The following is a 22,675-nucleotide window of genomic DNA, read 5'->3' on the forward strand; positions in this document are numbered from 1 at the left end:
ATTGATTTGTTTGTTTAAGATTTAGGCATTTGGCTAATTCACCTTCAAGTGAGAACATACAAACAAGACCAGCTGTATTTTTTTAGTTGAAATAGATAGATAATCTCACCATATAAACATCCTTCGCGAAGTGCATATAAAGGCAATTACCATTACAACCTTACATTCGAGCATCTGTTGTTTTCTTTAAAATGGAATTAAAACTACTCAAAGTTGGCTTGGCAATTGGTGGAATGGTAGCTGTTATTTTTACCATAATATCAACAGTTACTGATTTTTGGATTTACAATGGCGAATATAGTGTTGGTATTTGGAGAATGTGTATTGCACGAAAGATTTGCAAGTCTTTTAAACAACTGGAAGGTTAGTATAGCAATTTCTGAAATCATTAATTTTTTTGTTATCCTTCAAATTAATTTTCATTACAAGTCTTTCAATTAGAGGAATAAGTTTCAGAACCCGTCTTTAGTGTTGCAGAACTTTTAACCTTTCTTTTAATAATATCTAGCTCTAGGTGGAGAACCAACTCCTAACTGGCTTAAGGGTACTCAAGCATATTCCATTATCTCCTGTCTATTTGGAAGCGTTGCTACAATGATCTCCGTGTTGTCAGTTTGCAATAGTCATATTAAAGGACGACATGCAAGTATTGTTTTTTGCATAGCAAGCGTATCTTTGATGCGTGCACTGACCGTATTCCTTGTCAATTTCAAGACACTTCAAAGAGAAAATGTTAACTTTGGTTACAGTTTTATTATCGCTTGTTACGCAGTTATTTTGCATGGGATGTTAGCAGTTCTTGGGATTATATCAGACAGATATCTCACAACATACGAGTTTTCCAGCAACAGTTCTTAGATGGAATGGAAAGAATAGTTTCATGAAAATAAAAACATTACAAGTTTGTTATTACAATGTTCAGTTTAACATATGTATAAATGTGTTCTTTTACAGGAGAAAACGTATTTTCGAACGTTTCTTTTCTGTTACTCCTTAAGAAACTGATGTCTGCTATTTTCAACGAGTCCCTTGCATGGTGCATCTTCCCCTTAACGCATTTGCCGCAGTGTCAAACAGGATCTTTTCTCCCGGAATCATTTCGTTGTCGCTTTAAAATAAGTAAACGAATATTTTTTTCGTTTTTTGAGGAGAGATGCTCACAGCTGTCCCGAGAATTGAATTTGTTATTTTAGAATTATTATCTAGAAACTAGTCGGTGACCGTGGAAAAATCCACGGGTTCGTTCGTCCATTTTATACTGCATTGCGTGCATCTTGCTACTCGCGGTACCATTTTGCGTGACAGACTTAGGCGGGCATATAAAATCAGGTGTAGATTAATTTTATTAAATTACTAATGAAATAAAAAACAATCAGGAGTATGAGCGGTCAATTTTTTCATGATAACAATGAAATCTGTCTAAAAGGGATGTAGGACATGAACACATGGGACGGATTGATTATTTTCAGATCCGGTATTTTCAGAAGATAAGCAGACGTCTGTACAAAACGTATTTTTTTTAAGCCAATGGCATCCGTTTTGGACGGATTCCATTGTATAACTATCCAGGTATTACTGCACGCAGTTTAGATGGCGACATTTGGGAAAATTTGCGCACACTTACGCGCGAAAATTTGATGTGCGCGAAACGTTTTTTTTAGAATGTGCGCAAAAAAGCAAATGAGATAGCACCCATTTAAATGTATAAGAGTCCTAATCAATTATTCTCCCCAGCTTGTATTAAAAAAGTTGCACCACTAAACGTAATAGTCAACGGATCCAGTCTAAACCAAACAACATCTTAAAGTATTTGGGAGTCAATCTTGATTCAACAGTAAACTTAAACGAAGATTTTAACTCGAAATACAAAAAACTTAGTTCCTGATTACGACTGCTGTCAAAAGTACGTCCGAACTTGACTGTAGAAGCAGCCAAAATGATTTACACAAGTATTATTGTTCCAGTGTTTACCTATTGTGGCACTGTGGACCTTAATCTGTCGAGAACGTCAAATAGAAAAACTTAATCAAATCACTGGGAACAAAAGTCAACAAGAAATCATCACTCCTATCATGACATCAATCAAACGTCACGCGTGTAAAATTGTCAGACGATCAATTACAACGAAACTTCTATCGCCTATGGACAATTACTTTGAACTGATGTCACACTCCAAAACAACGAGAAATAATAAACACTCAACAAAGTTAAAGGTGAAATCTAAGAAAGCACAAAGTGGTTTTTTCTATCAAGGTGCACATATTTACAATAGGTTGTCAAGAGACATCCGTCACGAAAATAACGAGAATATGTTTTTAAAGAAATTAGCTTTTAACTCTAACTTTTTTTAACTTTTTATATCTAACTTCTAACTAGTTTCCAGTATGGTTTGGAAAATATATGGTATTATACTAATTTCTTTCATGTATTTTTGCTTTTAAAATTATTATTTTATTCCTTCTTTAACAGGACTCGTTTGGAAAGCAGTTATTTTACACTTGTAAATATATATGTAAACATTATGTATCTATATTATAATGCCCGTATACGTCTGTCTGTCTGTCCGTCACGCAAAATGGTAGCTTAGCTGGGCAATAGCGAGAAGCACGCAATGCAGTATAAAAAGGACGGGCGAACCCGTGGATTTTTCACGGGCTAACGACTAGTTTAAACTGAAACCACCTATACTGTAAAAATATTTTATAAATAAATAAATAAATAATCCAAATCCAAACTGATGAGAACTTTTCGGAAGGATTTTAAAATAAAAAAAATATATATGTTTAAAATTAAAAAATGTCTTCAAAACCATCACAAACAAGTTGGAGAAAATCAATAGCAGTCCGATAAAACTTGAATGAAAACACTTCACTAACGATATGTGAAAAATTTGAATTTCAGTTGAAAAACAAAATCTGTATGAATGGTTAACCGTTAAAGCAAGTTTGTAAAACAATTTAATCACACGAAATATGAGCCACCAAGTCAAAACTTTGTCACTTTTATTGATTTATTTTAACAAGGTATCAGTTAAGATCCCTAAACCCCAATGCTCCAAACGCCCAGCAACTGCGCATGCGTCTAGTGCTAATATTCTTTTGCATGTAACGCTTGTGGTTTATAAGTATGGATTTTGAGATGAGTCAGCTTTCCCACGATACGCCATGCATGGACATCTTTTAACAACCAATCAAAATCCTGAAAACGCTACCATCTTAGGTATCATGGAGATTACAACAACAAATGCGAGAAATCTTGCGCCATATTTCTTGAGTTAAAAATTTTTAACGTAGCTACACTTAATATATACATATAATCAATATGCATTACATTTAGAAGTATACATCTACAATATATTTATATATATATGCTCTACATTAAATGCTAAATAAATTTCTGAAAGCTCTCTAAATATTCCCAAACAAAAACTATGAAAACAACATAACATTTATCACTAGAAGGGCCTCCGATTTCCATCACCTCGCCTTTTGACATTAAAACATATTTCGAGGTTCGATTTATATATTTAAAATACGTGCACAAAATAATTACTTTCAGTGTACACAAAAATATGATTTATCAAATTAGCACACTATAAAGAAATTCATAGACAAAGCGCGGCCAAATATTTTACGTTCATCGTATTCTGACAAAATTTGCTAATATTTCCACGGCTAAACTTTCCTCTCATCAGGTACTGTAATTCCAAAAAAATTAAAAACAAAATATAAAAAGTATAAAGCAATATAAAAATAAATATATTTACAAAGCAACGAAAAACATTAGTGGAAGATAACGAATTTAGACCAATACTTTAGTTAGTTTAATTCACAGGCGAGCTGACAAACTCGATTTGAGCTAACGACAAGAGAAGTGCAAATACTTCATTAGATCAGCAGATAAACACGATGTGATCTATGGCTATCAATCTACTAGGCCGCAAAGGCGAGATTAAACACCAGAATAATCTTCTTTGTTCCGCCAAATACCACATGTAGTACTAATTTTAATTTCCTGATTTTTCAGCTCATCAATTCGTCGTGCTTAGGTTCCTTTTAATTTACTGACCAATTTTTCCAACTTCATTGCGGTCTGCAAACTACCATCAATAGTTAACGAACCATTCATATATGCATCAGTTGGCGATAGTACGCCATAAAATATCTTTTGGAAATGCTTATCGCTCAAAGTGAATTTAACATCAGTTCGCAATGCAGATGGTCCTGTAATGACGCATCCAGGTGCATTTTTTAAATCAATAGTCCATTGCTTTTGTTTTGTCTCATCAGCAATATGGAACTCGTATATCGCTTGCACTTGCAAACACAGCTCAGCATCTATGATCCCCTTTAACATGCAGAATAACTCCTCAGGCTTTAAAAGGGGAATTTGATTTTGTGTTGATTGCCCACTTGGTGCAGATATTTGACTCATAAGATTTGTTGGTACGACACCTGGTGTCATTCCAGGTATCATGCCGGGCATCATGAAAGAAGAGGAGGAAGAAGAAGGGGATGTAAAACCTAAAAAGAAACCATGAGCATAACTTTATTTTGTTTTAAAAAAACAAGACCTGAAAATCGAAAACAATTCGTCAAGAAAACGAGCCCAATTTACTGAAAATCGAGAACTATTTTCCAAAAAAACGCAAACAATTTGTCAAAAAAAGCGAGAACAATTGGCCGAAAAAACAAGACTAATTTATCAAACAATCTCTGCACGTTTCTGATAGCGTTGCGTTTCTTTAATTTACAAAAAAATATAAAAATATTCTGAACAACTCGTAGATTTTCTATATTTCTCTTCAAATTGTGCTTCTATGAATCGTAGGTACTTGTCGCACGATCTGTTATTTGGTCCTCTGTCAAAAAATTGTTCCCACTTTATAGCCAAAAATATAGCTCGTTAACAATTTAAATTGGTTTTGCGCAAAATTAACGTCTCGTAAATTACAAGTGGGAAGATGTAAATGATTATATCTGATATCTTACAATATCTCAGGCAATCACAACATATAGTTGAACAACAACAACAACAAAACAATAGCTTACTTTTTAATAAATTCATTATTGCAGCTCCGCCACCATCTTGATTATTTTCTTCATTAGGATCAACACCACCAGGCCCTTTGATTAGTACAGAATGCGTTCTAGCAAAGTAAGAAATTCGAAAATAAATACAGTGAATAGCTACTCGGGAAATATAAACAAACACGGTAGAAAAGCAACTACTCACAGTTCAAATCTAGCAATCTCGATACCCCAATCAGAAACTGCTTTGTGCATTTGGTTCTAAAATCACAATTAAAACAATTAAAAGGCGTAGAATTATACATAAAAAAAATTACATAGAAAACCTTAATTCGTGTTTTTTCAGCGGAGTTATTGTCTGGAATTCAAAATCTTTTTCTTAAAGTTTGAAACATTCCAAAATTTAACTTATTTGATGAAAAATTAAAAAAACGCAAGTTGTAAAATTATGCTTAAAAACTTGTTTTTTGACCTTATGGTAACCTTGCTACGATTCAAAATCTTTGGCTTACGTAAGTTTTAAACATTTTTAAAATATTTATCCTTTCCTCAACATGCATACAAAATCTTCTAAAAACTGAAAGCAGAAATCCCAACAGTTTTATGCATATAACGCCACAACTCATTAGGTAAAATACCCAAGCAACATTTGAACTAATTTCAACCTTTGGTGCTACACTGTGTCAAGCCGGCTAATAGGCACATTCGATTACTTAAAGGGAAGAAAGTGTTTGTCAAAGACCAAAATGGAAAATTTATTTCCGCAAAAGTAACGTCAATCGTGAACCGTAAAAGCCTTTTACCGCAAAGTGTGGCAAGTAGAAAAGGTCTCTAAGAATTTTCTGCTATAAAACAAAATGTGTGAGAACTAGTCGGAAATAGATTTTGCGGTGTTTTCGCACATTCTTTCCTTCCTAAAAGTATTCTGTTACGCACGAAATACTCCATCTAGTGTAGACAAGCCTTTAACCTAATTTTTCCACAAGCATACTATTTCCATAAATGCAGGAGAACCTGCGCTTTTTACATTATAACCTTTACAGCACAAGTACTTTATGTAGACAAAAGTTTATTTTGGCGCATCTGCGCTTACATCTTGTTTTTTTCACTACCACGTAGTAAATTAGTGATGCATGAAGTAATACCTGTTACATTACCTGTAATTTGGTTTGCAAGTAAGCCTTTTCGTTCTGTATAGTGGATAATTTCTCGTAACAGAGTTGTGCGTTTAACGCTGAATGTCCACTGACACGTAGTGAGTGATCCAGATCTTTTATCATCGTGTTAGCAATGATAGGATCAGCGATGCGATATTGGACGTCACCACCTACTTTGATCACTCCACGATCAGATGTGATGATCTGAAATCAAGAAAACTTGGTTAAAGTCCCTTAAATGGAAAATCATTACTCATCACATTTAAAAAGAAATAAAGAAAAAGATTTGACGCAAACATTGGGGTTTACAATATTTCTAGACATATGCATTATAATCTCTTGATAAGATTTGGATAACGCTGTACAATACAACTCTTGTATTTTCCTGAAATTCTTGACATTTTCCTCATTTTCCCAGATTTTCTGGCCTAAATTTTATACTTATTGGGGCCTTAGATTACCCTACGAAATTTAAATAACCTTTCCAAGCACGGTGCCAGAACAGGCTGAGAAAAGTTAATGTTAAGTTTCTAAGAACAGAACTGAAAAGAAATAAAAAAAAGGTTTTTTATTAGCGCTCTAAAATTTTACTGCTACAGCCCATAGAAAGGAGTGAAGGAATTTCTTATTGTTACCCATGACAGCAAAAACATAAAATATGTCATACTTCTTGAGGAGCAACTTTAAAAGCTCGCATTCTCATATCAACTTTTTTCCATCTATCAATACATGGAATAACGTATATTAACCCTATAAAAGAAAAAAATAAACAACATGGAAAGAAGGTTATTCACACAACAGTAAAAGTTTTACAGGCTTGTAGTCGTAGTAGTTAAAAATTGCCATGGTAGATAAAACGCTTATTACCTATTGAGAACACTGGCTATATTTTTCAAAATTGCAAAATAAAATTATATAAGAGTATTTGTTTTCTGAAAGTCAGTATAATGAATTGTGAGTAAGTAAGTAAGTTACAGGAAGTTTTAACGCCCTTGGGGATTCCATCGTAACGGTTGGCTCCGACTGTAACTATGTTGGATTGGAAGCCGTAATATGATCTGTCAAGTTTTTTGAATTGCTGAGTCCCAAATTAGGCATATAAATCGAATCGTTTAAATCTTTGCTACTTGAGTACTAAAACGGTGCGTTGGTTTTGTTAAGGTCTATTGCTTCTCCTGTTTTTTTTATGTACTTTTTTACTTTCTACCGTGATAATATTTAAACAATTCATTCTTATTAGTCAGAAGTAACATATTTTTACAGCCATATTTAGTCGTAACTTCATATAATTAACCTAATCCTGAAAACCAATAATAATTTTTCAAAGAAATTAAAAGACTACCAGACAGCTAACTTGCTCTTTCACAGGAGGTAAGATTTACAGACTTGTTGCATATATTAACTTACCTGGACCTTTTAGTGGTAGTACTCTGCCAAGTCGAAATATAATCACCCTTTCAAATTGTGTTATAATCTACAGATAGAAAAAACAATTGATTGTTGACATTTATGTAATTTACTTCGGAACGAATGATGTTGTATTAATCTTATCATACATTTTATGTAAGATTTATACCTTGAAACTGCAGCACCATGTCACAGGCAAACTGATGACCCAGATCAGAAAAATAAACATCCATATTATCCAATCGCAAACACCAAATTGAGGTTGGCCAAGAGCATCTTAAACATAACATTTGCACTATTAAATCACACAGATTTGTTTAAGTTAATATTGGATATTAGGAATTTAATTTTGTAGTTAAAACATTTAGGGGCCTTTTGATTATACAAGTCTGATACAGCGAGAGGAAACCTAGCAGAAAAAGAACAAATGTTGCGTTTCCCATTCACATCTGTTTTCCCTCTGTCAGTAACCACTCTGTAACCATTCCATTTTCATGAAAAATGACATTACAGCATAACAAAATATTCCTTACCTTTTCTCTCAAACTCGTCAAAGTACACTGAACTTGAATCTGATGATTTCAATGTTGAATACTTTGGCATTTTAGTCATCCTTTTAAATCAGAATACATTATCACTGTATTAGACAGGAAATTAAATTCTACTTTTAATAATCAATGGTGATATTTTGTGTACATTATCTTTTTTTCTCTTCTCTCTACGTATAACTCATTCTAATCATTTTATTTCATGTTATAGCAAAAACTAAATGTTTTCCTACAAACAATATTTACAGTTAAACCTGTGCTAACAGCCACCTCTCTAAACGACTACCTGCTTATAACGACCACTTCAAATTGCACACCTTTGATTTTAGTAGTAGTTGCACCTCCCTAATACACAACAGCTACAAAATTTGCCCCCCATAGTTGCATCACAACCTATATATACCAGCCACTAAAAAAGATTGTCTGCTGAAGTAATTCGTTTTTGTTTCTGTAGTAATTTTATTGTTGGGAACTCCATATGTTCTGCACAATGTTTAACTAAGCCAACTCACTTGCTACTTATATGCTACATAATTACAATATTTGGGTCTGATAAACTGTTCTTGCCCCATAAAAGTTTTATCAAAACTTATTTATCTTGCACAGTGCATTATATTATAATTGTAACAGAATATTTACATGTTTAGCTAATATGACACCACAAGTTGACTAAAATAATAAATATATGTTTCTCAGAAATAATTTCTATATGATATATTTATGAAAGAAACCACTTATGAGTTAAGAAACCAAATTTCATTATTCAGGCATGGAAATTTAGGGAAAACAATAATAGTTTCGTTTCTGTTTATTCTTTAAATTATAGTAATTTTAGTCACAATCTTATTCCTACCCTTGCCCTATTTATAAGGCAAGAATTTTCAATGATTGTGTCAGGTTTCTGTATGTATAAAGGTCTTCCATTATTCCATTGATCTATGCACAATGTGATGTTGTCATTTGTAATCTGGTGTTTTATTATTTTTCATGATTTAGACATAATGATGTAATCACATTTTTTAAGAATATATTTTTCTGCATTTATTCAATTACTAAGATCACAAACAGATATATTTTACATTTTGTCCTCTATGTGAAAAACGCACTGGGCTCAAGGTTGTCAGCAACATCAAAACCGAAATATGTATCCAAAAATAGAATTACATTTTGAAATATTTTAGTTTTTGAATGGGCTTGTTTAATTCAGATGTAAAATTTTTCAGTTAAACTGTTATTGTAAGCAAAAGAAAACATGGCATAAAAAAGATCAACTGCCAATGTGCGTAATAAAATTTTATACATCATAATGAAAATTAAATTCATGCGTAATGTTTTTGTTTGAATGTTTACCATTACAAAATGGCTTGCTTAAATTTGTTTCTTCTCTATTTAAAATTTCCGTCAATGTTGGTTCCAGGGATTCATCTTAGTGTTATTAATGATTTGAGATATTCCCCATGGCTATAAGTATGATTTCAATTCCAATGTGGCTTATATATAAATATAGCAATCGTTGCAGTGACTTGGATTATTTATAATGCAGATGAAGCCACGTTGCATTATAGAGTAGTTCTTGCCACCTCATTAAGGAGGCAATTATGAAATGTGTTTAGAGATAATAGTTACCATTGTCTAATTTGCAAAAACTAAAAAACGTTTTGATCTTTTTGTCAGTTTAAAATCACGAATTTTCAGGCCTGATATTTCAATTTCAAAAACCATGTGAAAACAGAAAATATTTTTCAAAGATTCCCTCAGTCTACATAGGAAATATATATAAATAATAAATATGTAATTCTTGTATTAGCTATAGCTAGCTATATTGCACTATGTATTGCAGAAAGACACTTTTACAAGAAGTCACATCAGTTTTTTGGCCCTAGAGTATCAGTAGAAATTTTTCATTATTTAACGAAAATCATTAAAATATTTCACGAAAAATTGCAAAATAACAACCACGCTTATTTTTTGTGTTTTTGCGCATATGACACAAATAATATGTGCAACTCAGAATAATTGTCTTCTCTTGTCATATTAATGTCATCTTTAAACACTCTGTGGATGAAGTAGCATATCCAGGGAAACCTATTATTTGATACAATCTGCCATTATGTTTTTTTTTTGTTTTGTTTTTATCAAACAAAATCAATTTACATGGCATATTGCTTGCCATTAAAAAAAGTAGAGCAATTGCCAGCAAGCAAAAGATTGTGAGTTTTATTCCTACTCAATCTGTTGTTCCGTACGAAATTGACCCGTTGTACGAGGTTGGTCACTTTTCGCGCTTGTACGAAGATGGCCATTTTTGTACGAAAATGGGCATTACAATTGCTGTACAAAAATTAGGCAACGAATAATTTGGTTTAGAAATGAATATCTAAACATTGTTAATTACATTCAGTAAACATGATAATATCTTAAATATTCTCTGAACGTTAATTTTTGACAATTATCTGATGATTGTACCAACATCGTACAACTTAAATAACTGTGTACGAGGTTGGGCCTACTTCACTTCTTCTACTTAACTTGAATTTTTTTTATCCATTTCAACTTCATACAACTTAAATAACTGTGTACGAGATTGGGCCAACGTCACTTCTACTTAAGTTGAATTTTTTTTTTAACCATACCAACTTCGTACAACTTAAATAACTGTGTACGAGGTTAGGCCTACTTCACTTCTTCTACTTAAACTTGAATTTTTTTATCCATACCAACTTCGTACAACTTAAAAAACTGTGTACGAGGTTGGGCCAACTTCACTTCTTCTACTTAAACTTGAATTTTTTGATCCATATTAACTTCGTACAACTTAAATAACTGTGTACGAGGTTGGGCCTACTTCACTTCTTCTACTTAACTTGAATTTTTTTAACCATACCATTTAAAGTTCTAACAAGAAGTCCTGGGAGCTCTAGGAATTTCCGATCACTACCAAAATATTTGATGACAACCGGCTAATTCATTGTGTTATCGTGCCAAACATTCGAAGAGGTTTGGTGCATGAAGCTCTGAAGATAAAGCACACAAGTGACATTATATCTTCCAACAAACGCAAACAAAACGAAACGTGTCATAATAAACTCACATTTTAAAAGAAATTGCTAACAAAAATTACAGCCTATCATTCATGGTTGAAAGTCTTGCGATTGAGACATTTTTGGTCTTAAACGGCATTTAGTTGACAAAAAATTGAAATTTTGATGTCACCATCATGTTCGGTGTACTTTTTTTATTAACTGTGCCAATTTTTGTCGTAAGTAAAGTAGTTTTAATTTTTGGACCAAGCATAGCCATTTAGGTGACAAAAATCAAAATTATAATGTCACCATTATATTCAGCATACTTTTTTTGTTAACTGTGCCAAATTTTGCTGAACAAAAATACCAATTTTGGCCTGAAACGTCATTTAGATGACTTCCCAGTACTTAGGGAGTTTTGGTACGAAGGTTAAATCTGCAATTGACCATTGGGACAGGGTTAGTTAGTTAGTCAGTTAGCAGTGGGAAACCAATGCTATCCCCCTCTCAGAAGAACGTGAAATCCCAGGGTCGATTTTTTTCTCAAAAAATGCTTCAAAAGAAAAAAAACGCAGGTTTTAAAGAATTTCCTACGCCTTCAGGCGCGGAAATTCAACAATACCTTTGTGTGACCGAAAACTAAAGTCACAATTATTTTTTTTTTAAACATTTCTACTTTTAAGAAATTTTGTTTCAGGCTCGGCATGGTCATATGGTGTTCTCAATTTTTGGATAGCTTCGGTTTCATTTTTTGACGATATTCGCCGCTGTACGAAGATGGTCAGTTTTGTACGAGGATGGTCACTCTCAGCGCTACGGCAAAAAAGCCCAACTTCGTACAATGAATGACATCGTACGGAACACTGTTACCCTCACAGCACTTGGGAAGCTAATGTGTAGATTTACTCCTATATAAATAATAAAAATTTGCTAGCTACATGGTTTCAGACAGTTGCACTGATGAGAAACTCATATATATGTGACTTCACTTACACACCACACCTTGATGGGAATATAAACATTAGACTTTCGTAAATTGATTTTTTTATAAAATTTGCATGCTTTTAATTATCAAAGCACAAACTCTACATTTGAAGAATCACAGTCATCAGATTGATTCTTTTTGTCCAATCTTTCTGCTATCAGTCAGTTTTTTGGTTGCTCCCTGTCTTGTGGGCTATTTTTGTGGGAAGAAGAGATGCATGATTATTACATCTTAGGCATAAAAAGCGCTGGGAAAAAAATTAATTGGTGCTAAATGAATTTACTTTTGCTGGTTGGAAAATACTGGGGAAATTTTTTTGCGAATGCGCAAATATGACATATTTTTAATGGTGGCCTGCTATAGCTGGCAAGTTACTTTTCACAAATTCACAAAATGAAAAAAATATTTAGCATCCATAAACCTTTGCGAATCAATACTCTTAAAAAATTAGCCAAGAAGCCTCTGCGAAAGTTTAGCTATAGTTAGAGTTTTTGCACTTGCGCTGCCTTATTACTAACTGGCTAACTAGGTCAATTTAAATATGCAGGATATAACTAAAGTGCATTACTGTTGTTTTCACATCATTGTTTAAGAGATCCCCAGAGGTCAGCTTAAAAACAAAAAAAACACAACAATAACAAAACCAAAAGGAAACCTTCCATGTTTATACTGTTTTCACCTACTGACAATGTTTTAAAGATTGCATATTGCTGTTAATGAGAGTGCGTGCGGCCAAGGAATATTACAAGTAGTGGTGTAAAAACCTGCACGAAAAGTGTACGGTCCAATGGTGGCCCTTAAATACAACCAAGGCATCAGCCTTGCTAATGTTCTCCAGGCCCTTTTACCGTAGAGGACTAGGACTGAGATGGTAAAAAAGAACGTCGGCCATCATGATGGTTATTTCTTTTCGAACTGGGATCTGCAGCCATGAGGTTCGTAATGAATCTGTTTCTATATTATCGTTGATAAATACAAGTAAAAAATTATTGGGACAATTCTAATTTACGTTAAATTTTCCGGTTTTATCTTTAATCTCAAATTTGTTAATTTTTATTATCGTGTATGTTGTAAATTTACTGAAAATTAAGTAGCTAGCTAACTTTCATATGTCACCGCTATATTTTATTTAGTACCCTGAGGCTTCAGAAACGCTTGGCCGCAAGCGTGTTAAAATGTGGCAAAAAAAAGATATGGCTTGACCCAAATGAATCATCTGAAATTGCTAATGCTAATTCACGCCAAAATATCAGAAAACTGATTAAGGATGGCTTAATTATAAAAAAACCTCAGGTTGTACACAGTCGTGCAAGAACCAGAGCAAATTTAGAAGCCAAAAGGAAGGGTCGACATAAGGGATTTGGTAAACGTCATGGTACGGCCAATGCTCGTATGCCAGAAAAAGTTATTTGGATGAACAGAATGAGAGTTCTCCGAAGACTTTTAAGAAAATACAGGGAGCAAAAAAAAATTGACCAGCACTTGTAAGTATGAAAAGCTATTTTTTTTATGATTGTCTCTTCAGTGTGAAGTTTTGTAAAATTTAATGTTTAATTTTGTTTAAAGGTTACCTCTCACGAAAAATAAAGTTAATTGCATATAAAATAGCTTGAAGGGTTGTCTAGAAATTTGAATATATTTTTTAAATTCTTGATTGGTTCTTTAGAATTCTCTGCAAAGGTGTTACATTTAACATTTTTGACAAGCCATGTAGAGTTAAAAAATGTTTTCTGGCCGTTCCTTTGAAACATTTTGAAAATTTACATAAATTTCTATATTTAGTTTCCATAATTATGCTCAATGCTAACTCATGACGTCATAATCTTGCATAATTATTGCAACTTTTAAGACAAATATCCCCAGAAGGGATAAATATTTTTAAAAAAATTAAAAGATTTGTACATAACTTTCAATGATCTTTTATATTTGCTCAACTTGATTTTTTGCAGGAGGTAGCCTTTAAATTTATGGTCTTTAATATGAATTCTGTGTGACATCATTTGTGTTTAAAATTTTTCTGGAGATGACCAAATTATTCGCTTTGTGGAAATTAAATTTTCGAATCCCAAAATTTCATTTAACAACTTTGCCACCAGGGCTATTTTCTTGTCTGAAGTGAAGACAAATGATATAAAAGCCCCAGTTATATTCGTTCTGTTAGTGAGGGATAACGTAAAAATGTCGCACATAAGCCAGCGATTATGTTCTTTCTATAAGTACTAAATAATTTTTCAAATGTTGTATATAAGTGCCAAATAACTTATAAAGTGTCATTAATAAGCTGGCCTGCCCCGATTATTTCATTTTCTAAGTGCCAAATAACACTTTTAAACTGTCATACATAAGCCAGCCAATCCTGATTATGTATTTTCTGCCCTTATTATAAATGGAGCATGCTGTAATCTGGGCAGAACAATAACACATCGAGGGATTGTTCATTTGCAGTATATATTTGTTCGAGCAATGCGTAATGTTTACAGGATAGCCAAATCCATGAAGATTAAATACCAGATCAGAGATGTCTTGTTTGCTCTGATTTTAAGTTTGAACAATACCTTCTCTCAAGCATATTTTCCTGTGGTATTTAGCTACCACTTAATAAAGCAAAAGTCCAAAGTCCAAAAACCGTAATCTAGAATGTACCTCAATTGAGCTTTCTCTGGGTTATGCATTACCCTTGAGCGATAAAGAGTGTTAAACGGTTTAACCAAGAATTTTTTTTTTCAAACCTTTGTCAGTAACAAATCCGGAGAGAAAAATTTTACTCTTCACATAGCTAATATTTCAATTTGAGGCATTTAATTTTACATACCAGTGTATAAGTAAAGCAACGCAAACAGTGCAGGGTTACCATTGTTCCCATAATAATTTATGCATATTCATTCCTTTAATAGTTAATTTAGCGAAAGTATGGAAAGTTTAAATTTGTACCCCCAAAATTAAGGTGTGAATAAGGGAAAAAATCTCTTTTTTTTTTCTAAAAAAAAATTTTATACATTCCTATAAAATAGAATATGAGCTTTTTGATAGCAAAGAAAATAAATTATAAAACATTGTGAAAGAATGTCTTTATTCCAAAAAACCTACTTTACATTCATAACACACAAACTTATTATACGCAGCAAAACACATTTCTGAATCAGGCCTTGCCATGAACAAATAACCTCCCGAGCAATTAATTGCTCGCCATATTTTTCGCTTAAAAAAACTTTACATTTAGTCTCTCAGTGCATCTTTTTCAGGAGAGGCGTGCGCCTTGGCACACACCTAAATCGTTTCAGGCGTGTGATTAAAATGCCTGCCACATTTCCAGTTTGGTCCGACATGTCCGTGGCTCATTTAGAACTTTCGTAGGTTAAAACGTCCGATAGATTCCTGTCTTGGTCGGACACTTTTACATCTCAGAACTATTAAATAGTCCTGGTCCTTGAAATCCACGAGCAAGCCTATTCATAGCCAACCTGTCCATCCTAGCTAATTCACCGACTCCTGACTTAGTTAAAAGAACTAATTAGACATAAATCTCTTTTGCCTGGCCCCTTCGTCGTTGGTAACCAGGTCTTACACAAGAAATCCAGCCATGCGGTTCTTAACTAATGCGGAGGTGAACGCCGACCGAGCACGGATGACGCAAGTCTGCAAAACTGCACTTACAGGCAGAACAGACAATTTATCATGGATTTAATTGTATTTTCTTTATGCCACAACTGTTTTCAAACAATTTTAAAAACGAATTCCATGTGCGGTATAATTTTTTTTTCTGTATCAATTTTATGTACCTAACGTATACCTGAACTTTCCGAATGAATTTGGAAGTTTTATTTAAACCATGCAGATAAAGATTTTTTTTAATTTGAAAACGAAGCATATTTTTCCTATTTGCTGAAAAATAAACAATAAATTTATGAAAACGACAGTATAGTCATGCATACTATTTCGGACATGTAGAAAAGGAAGTTAAGTTTGAGAGATTCGCTATACCAGTAGACGCTCGATCATCGTGTTTGGGGTTCAAGATTTAAAACGTCCCTCACTTTTTTACTGCAAAATGAATGCGCAACAAAGATTAACCTTAATGCCCGTATCGCAAGCGTTTTACAAAATGGTGAATGAACTTTTGCACAATGGGTGGAAAATAATCACACCAAATATCTTTTCAGTTTCAGGTTGAGCGTTCGTGCAGGAATTTCACTTGAAAGACCAATCAATTCTTAAGAAAAACCTTTACAATTATCTCAAAATGTTAATATTTACGCGGGCGCTAGCAATTGCTCGCGACTCATGGCAAGGCCTGCTGAATGTTTATAAATTCATGATCTTGGGAACAATTTTTACTCATTTTCAGATGAGCAAACTTTTATGATAAAGTAATTACTGTCACAAAAGATTATAAAAAAAAGCAATCGTTATTTTTATCACCGCTTTGTCCTTTCTTCTTATATTATCTTACCCATGTTGTCTCATTAGATCAAAGCAGAAGTAAGTAGACATGTGCGCTTCATATATAAAGTGTTAAAAATACATTAATTTCGCCAAAATTAATCCTCACCAAAATTAATCCTTGCCAAAATTTACCCACTTAAGATAATTATAGGGGAAGTAAGCTCTAATTTTTTATTTGAAAAAACAGTAGCCGCAACAAAAACTTAAAATACCTATTTCTTTTCATATAAAAGTTTCACTAACTTAGTAAAAGTTGTGTTTACTATGCATGAAATCGCTTCATTATTCTGACCCCTTTGCAATTTTAAAAGGATTGGGACGAGTTGAAATTATGACGTTTTTTAGTTCAGAAAGTGTAGTGTGCTGGCGGTGCTAGTAGTATTAGTTGTTAATTTACTTAAACATTCGAGTTTAACTGCTTGAACACATGTCAAATTGCGCCGACATCAACTGCACTAACAGAACTGGTAATAATAAATCAAAAGAAAATGTTGACCATGTTGTAGTTTTTTTTAAAAATTCAAAAAAAACAGCACAGAGAAAAGAGCTTCGGAAAAGATGGTCGCATAACATTTTAGAAGAACTGGTCCCCTGCTTAAGGATTCAGGATTTTATACATGTTCCACGCACTTTGAGCCAGACTGCTTTGAAAGAGATCTTCAGGCAATTACCTGATTTACGTAAAGCATTTGATTTTGTATGTATCAGCCAACACATGCTTCTTTCGTATTTGTTTATCAAAATAAAAAGATACAAGCTCGGTATAAACTTTGTGTGTTCGTAACCAACAATTACATACCAAGCCAATAAAAATTATATTTTACACAATGATAATTCTTTCTTTTAACGATTTCGTTGATTCATTTTTTTTTCAAACTTACTTTGACTTTCAAATTCAAAAATTATGCACCTCACAACAAGTAAATGTTTTCTTCATCACATGCATGTCTTGACGGACGGGAGTAATGACAACAATTGGAAAATATTTATTGGCTTTCAAGTATTTATTGCGGATTGCCCATAAAGCACACAATGGTATGTCTTTCTGAACATCTTTTTCTAATCGATTATGTGCCCATCAAATCTATAAAACATGTTTTTCCTAAAATAGGAAATTTAAAATTTCCCCCTGTTTACGTAAACTCATTGAGAGCACATCTCACTATTGTATTTCTCCTTTTTTATCCAACTTTTTATTTTTAACACGATTCAATTTAACAATTTCAATTACTTGAAGACAGAAGGATGTTAAATTATTTGTACTTTCGAAGTAGTCGTCAGGAATTTCATTATTATCTTTGCAGCACAAACTTTCAGAGAATACACCTGTCGGTCTACAGTGACCACCTCATTTACACCAATTATTGTTTCCAATTCGATTGCATTCATTTTGTATAACTTCTTCTTTATGGTTTATCTTGCTCTTCCAACGACATTTCAGGCTTAAAACTTGACTTTAGAGCCGAAATGTCTGAAACAGTGTTTTCTTCGTCACTGGACAAGAAACTATGATGCATTTTTTTGTTTCTTATTCAAAAGTCTGTTGCATTATAAGCACCAACATAGGGCCTCGTCTAACTAGCGCAATGTTTTGAACTATAAAAGGTCATATTCAAATTAGAACCCAGTCTTATTTATTGTGACGCTCTTTTTTCAAAAAAGAAGTTTTTACAGAGATATGAACAGGGAATATAGGTATTTAGAGATAAATTTTTGTCTGACGCTCCCAGTTATGGGGACCGCGGATCGAATCCCGCTCACTGCCAGGCAGTATGTTAGTGATGAACAAAGTAGTTCTCTTTCAGTATGACTTACACGCATTATACTCGCCCATCATGATCAGAGGTCTGATCGGGGTGAAGCATTCTCTGTTGTGAATGAAATATGGATGTGCTATGATAAATATTCACCTATATAAATTTTTGTGTTTATGTGTTATTTTTCTGATTTTATAAGTTCAAATACATATATACGTAGTCGAAAAAAAAATACACATTTTTAAGGCTTCCCCTTTAAATCAGGCTGTAATCTGGCCAAAGTGCAACATAATGGCAATAGCACAAACATGCCTCAACAATGGAGTTTTATTTCACACTGTTTTGTATTAAAGAATTTTTATACCGGGCCAAGAAACATTTGACTTTAAGTATGCAAGTTGCACCACAGGAATTACTACTAGGTGAATTCCCTTTGTTTTCTGAGTTCTCACTAGCTGTACTATAAACTAAACAACAAAACTTCTTTTTGGTTGTCAAAAGTAAAATGCGTTTCAGCGTGATCTTTGTTCGGTGAAAATAATTATACTTATGTTTTAATTTGTAAAACAGTAGCACAGTTAAACCACAGCTTGTTTGGATTTACATTTGTACAGGTTCAGTAACCACCAGGCTGAAAATCGTTGATATTAACGCGATCTATAGAATGCTTGGGTAACATGCATTTTAGCCGGTTCAAGCAATTGCTCACTATTCATTGCAAGGCCTGAACAGAATTGTGTCTAATTTGTTAAATTTTCCTAGTCATAGCTTTCCTTGATGATATTCAAATGAGTTTCTCTGATACTAAAGTGTAGGCATTAACAAATTTGTTGAAGCAAATCGCCAACTTAAATCTTCCAATGAGCACAAAATAATGCCTTAGCAAAACCTGAATTAGAATCAAGCAATAAGCATAACGAAAAAATTATGCAGGTTCTCCAGTTTATAAGTTTATGAACTGCAGTAGATTTGTTCTGATTTTTGTGTATGATTTCTTCTGCAGATATCATGAATTATACATGAAAGCTAAAGGTAATGGTTTCAAAAATAAGCGTGTTCTGATGGAATACATTCATCGCAAGAAGGCTGAAAAGAAGAGAAGCAAGGAACTCAGGTAAACTATTTGTCACGTTGGGTTTATAGACGGCACAAAATAAGCCGACTAGTTTGGATATTTATTCCTTGTTAGCGTGCAATTTGTGCCAAAATTAACTAGGCAGTTTTTCTGATTGGCAGGAATGTATAGAAATTTCCTGTTGGTCCTGGGCTGCCAAAACAGCTTAAGCTTTTTACCATATTTTTATTTCTTCATTAATCTTTTTTATCTACTTAACAGAATTTTATCCGTTTATAGAAAAAACTCAAATTCGATCTCTTGTTTAAATGATTTTGGGCGAAATGAGACTCATTTTAGTGTTGATTGTATTTCGCTTTCAAAATATTTATGTAAACACGATTTACCTGAAATGAAACAATTGCACATGTGTATAACCAGTTATGGAGCATGTGCAATTCACATAAAAGAAACTCCATGTTATGTCATAGTGGTTTTAAATTTACACTTGGGTTATTCTCGTACCTGGTCCATATATAGGCTCCCTCTAGTTTACAGAAAGAACAGCAGAATGGATTTTCTGGTTGTTAGGGCGATTTTACTTCACTAATATGCTTAGGCTTGCGTTGTTGGTGTTTTTCTGCTGACTCATAATTTTCGTGTTATGTTTCATTCATAAATCACCGAGAGTAATTTTGTTGAGTTTATTGCCTTCACTCATAATACTAGTTGTTTGAAGCACTGGCCTCGACAAACATCACACATTATGCTCACAATTTCAAGCAAACCAGCAGAAATTGAGCTATCAATTATAATTTTTAGTCTTTTTGCCTGGTTTTGATAGAAAGAAAGTGCAGAAAAGTTTATAACTGTTTCTTTTCCTCTAGTGACCAAGCCGAAGCCCGTCGTAACAAAGTTAAAGCTGCCCGCCTTCGACGTGAAGAGAGACAAGCCCAGAAACGTGCTGAAATTTTACAAGCATACGCAAAGGAAGATAGCGCAACGACCACCACGTCGTAAATTATTTCCTCGAAATATAATTGTAAATTCACTATCAGTTTTGTTTGTTTACGTTCCTACTACAACCGTAGTTATGCGTACACGACCATTGTGAAATTATTTGAATTGTTTTCAGATTAAAGTTTCTGTAGTTGCCTTCGGAAGAACCATTGGAATGCTGTAATAGTCATGTCTAGATTTTTTTGCATTTAACCACAGTATTCTTACAATAACAGTCGCTGTTACTACCTTCTGAATCGACGGCACAAAATAAGCCGACTAGCCTGGATATTATTCCTTGTTAGCGTGCAATTTGTGCCAAAATTAACTTGGCAGTTTTTCTGATTGACAGAAATGTATCGAAATTTTCTGTTGGTCCTGGGCTGCCAAAACAAATCGTATCATCAAATCAAAAGTTTTACAACAGCATATTAATCTACTTTAATTGGACAAATTTTGCCCAAATTAAGTCTGCGCGAAATTAAATTCGCGCAAAAGTTTACCCAGTTTATTTTCAGAAAGCGTTTTCAAAAACTTACTTTTAATCGTTTTAAAAAACGGCGTTGTTTCTGTGGCAGACTGATCTTCATCGGGATATGAAATCGATACAATGGAAATTTTGCCGAAAAGGCTTTGTCCGCAGACCGGATAGGGTGTATACCGGACCATAAATACCTTTATATTCCTCTTTTTGTGGAGAAATCTGCCTATTTCGCATAGTCTGTGCGTGCTTACAAAACTGCATGGACTTTCGCCACTCACGAAATTACGAAAAATACTTTCACTATTGAATATAAACTGCAACCCCCTGCCTCACCTGTAATATTCTTCAGTCAAAAGGATTGTAGACCAGATTGATAATATTCTTCTAGTTTCTGTAATCCTGCATTTTAAAGAAATCCTTGCCGAAGTCAGGAAAAGATTTGAATAATTTCCACGCCAGCAAAATTAGTATCCCAAAAAAAACGAACTTGTGTTTATATATACGTTTATTCTTATTTTTTATAAAACGTTTCAAGACATAAAAATTCTTTTTTGTGTGTCATTCGCCAAAATAAACATTTTTTTGTATTTGCCAAACTGAAGCCACTCCAATTTTTATAAAATTTATCATTCGTCAAATTAAATCCCCGCCAAATATTCCATTTTGGTCATTCGCCAAATTAAATACTCGCCAAAATTTATCCACTTATGGTAATCTGACTTCCATGAAAAATAAATTTGGTATTTCACAAAATTCTCCCGAAGTATATTATGTTATTTCCAAAAAATCTTCGTTGTTTGGGATGAGACTTGTTTGTAAAATTTGATGAACTAGCAGATGGATTTAAGTTGATGTTAAAAGTGCGATTTTGAATGTTTGCTCCATGAAATATTGTTGTAACTGGATTCAAGTGCTCCATCAACTCTTGTTGTATATTTAATGGGATAACAAGAGGATGAGAAAATTACCTGTAAAGATGATAGTGCACGGGGGCAAAAAAGGATTTCGTTGCAACTCAAACACCAGTATTCTTTTCAGATGGAACAGGAAATTTTAGTGATTTTATACAACGACTTATTGTTCAACCATCTCTTCCCATGTGTAGTTGGAAACCTGCATACAATTGTTTCGCTAAGCCCTTTTGACTTGATTATCCAGATTTTCAATCCTGACAGAGAGTGTAGGAAAATAAATTGAGCACCGGTTAGAAGTGTTTATTCGGAAACAATGTCATTCCGTATCAAATGTTTGTAAAAAATATATCGCAATAAAATTAACGCGAAATCATGTTTCTAACTGTCTCCTATTATTGATATCCTTAAAAAGAAAGCACAAGATTCATAAATTTTGTGTATTTAACCAAATGTTGCTAAGAGCTAGCTTAGAATAATATTCTGGCAGCTCATGCATAATGCAATAAGAGTTGTACACGCACTTCGAAACTGCTAAGTGACGACGTAATGAAAATATATATTGATGGACAGGTGAATATCAAGAAGATGTAGCCTCATAAAATATGTATCATTATTCCTTACTCTAGAGTGAGAATTGTTTTTAAAATTTTTAAACCACAATTTGTTGATTTTGTAAGGATAACACAGTCAACTTTTTCAACGTTTGTGTACTCCGAATCAGGAAAAACATCAACAATGAAATTGCTACTTCTTGTATTGTTCTGCATGTATGTGACAAAAGAAAGCTTTCAAGAAAGCGTTAATAATAACCGTTTCAATATGATGGAGGATGAAAACAATGGGATGGGTGAAGTGAGAGAAAAACGAAGTGTAG

The 22,675-nt window shown here is 33.4% G+C and overlaps 2 protein-coding genes across 3 annotated transcripts; one reads left to right on the forward strand and one right to left on the reverse strand.

The window, feature by feature from the left end:
• Positions 1–3,244: 3,244 nt before the first annotated feature.
• LOC130647012 (stomatin-like protein 1) lies at positions 3,245–21,366 on the reverse strand. Of its 2 annotated transcripts, XM_057452716.1 has the most exons (9): positions 21,221–21,366; positions 8,128–8,207; positions 7,764–7,870; positions 7,595–7,661; positions 6,855–6,937; positions 6,188–6,391; positions 5,236–5,291; positions 5,052–5,149; positions 3,245–4,523 (listed from the first exon to the last, which is right to left on the reverse strand). In XM_057452716.1, the coding sequence occupies exons 2-9, from the start codon at positions 8,204–8,206 to the stop codon at positions 4,045–4,047; spliced, it is 1,173 nt and encodes a 390-aa protein (XP_057308699.1). In that variant the 5' UTR covers position 8,207; positions 21,221–21,366; the 3' UTR covers positions 3,245–4,044. The 2 variants fall into 2 exon arrangements, with proteins under 2 accessions (XP_057308699.1, XP_057308698.1); XM_057452715.1 differs by lacking the exon at positions 21,221–21,366 and having other exon boundaries at positions 8,128–12,941.
• LOC130647014 (60S ribosomal protein L19-like) lies at positions 12,967–20,455 on the forward strand. Its single transcript, XM_057452717.1, has 4 exons — positions 12,967–13,085; positions 13,284–13,634; positions 19,354–19,464; positions 20,292–20,455. The coding sequence occupies exons 1-4, from the start codon at positions 13,081–13,083 to the stop codon at positions 20,422–20,424; spliced, it is 600 nt and encodes a 199-aa protein (XP_057308700.1). The 5' UTR covers positions 12,967–13,080; the 3' UTR covers positions 20,425–20,455.
• Positions 21,367–22,675: the final 1,309 nt, after the last annotated feature.

This window comes from Hydractinia symbiolongicarpus, chromosome 6 (assembly GCF_029227915.1).
Source record: "Hydractinia symbiolongicarpus strain clone_291-10 chromosome 6, HSymV2.1, whole genome shotgun sequence".
Lineage (NCBI taxonomy): Eukaryota > Metazoa > Cnidaria > Hydrozoa > Anthoathecata > Hydractiniidae > Hydractinia > Hydractinia symbiolongicarpus.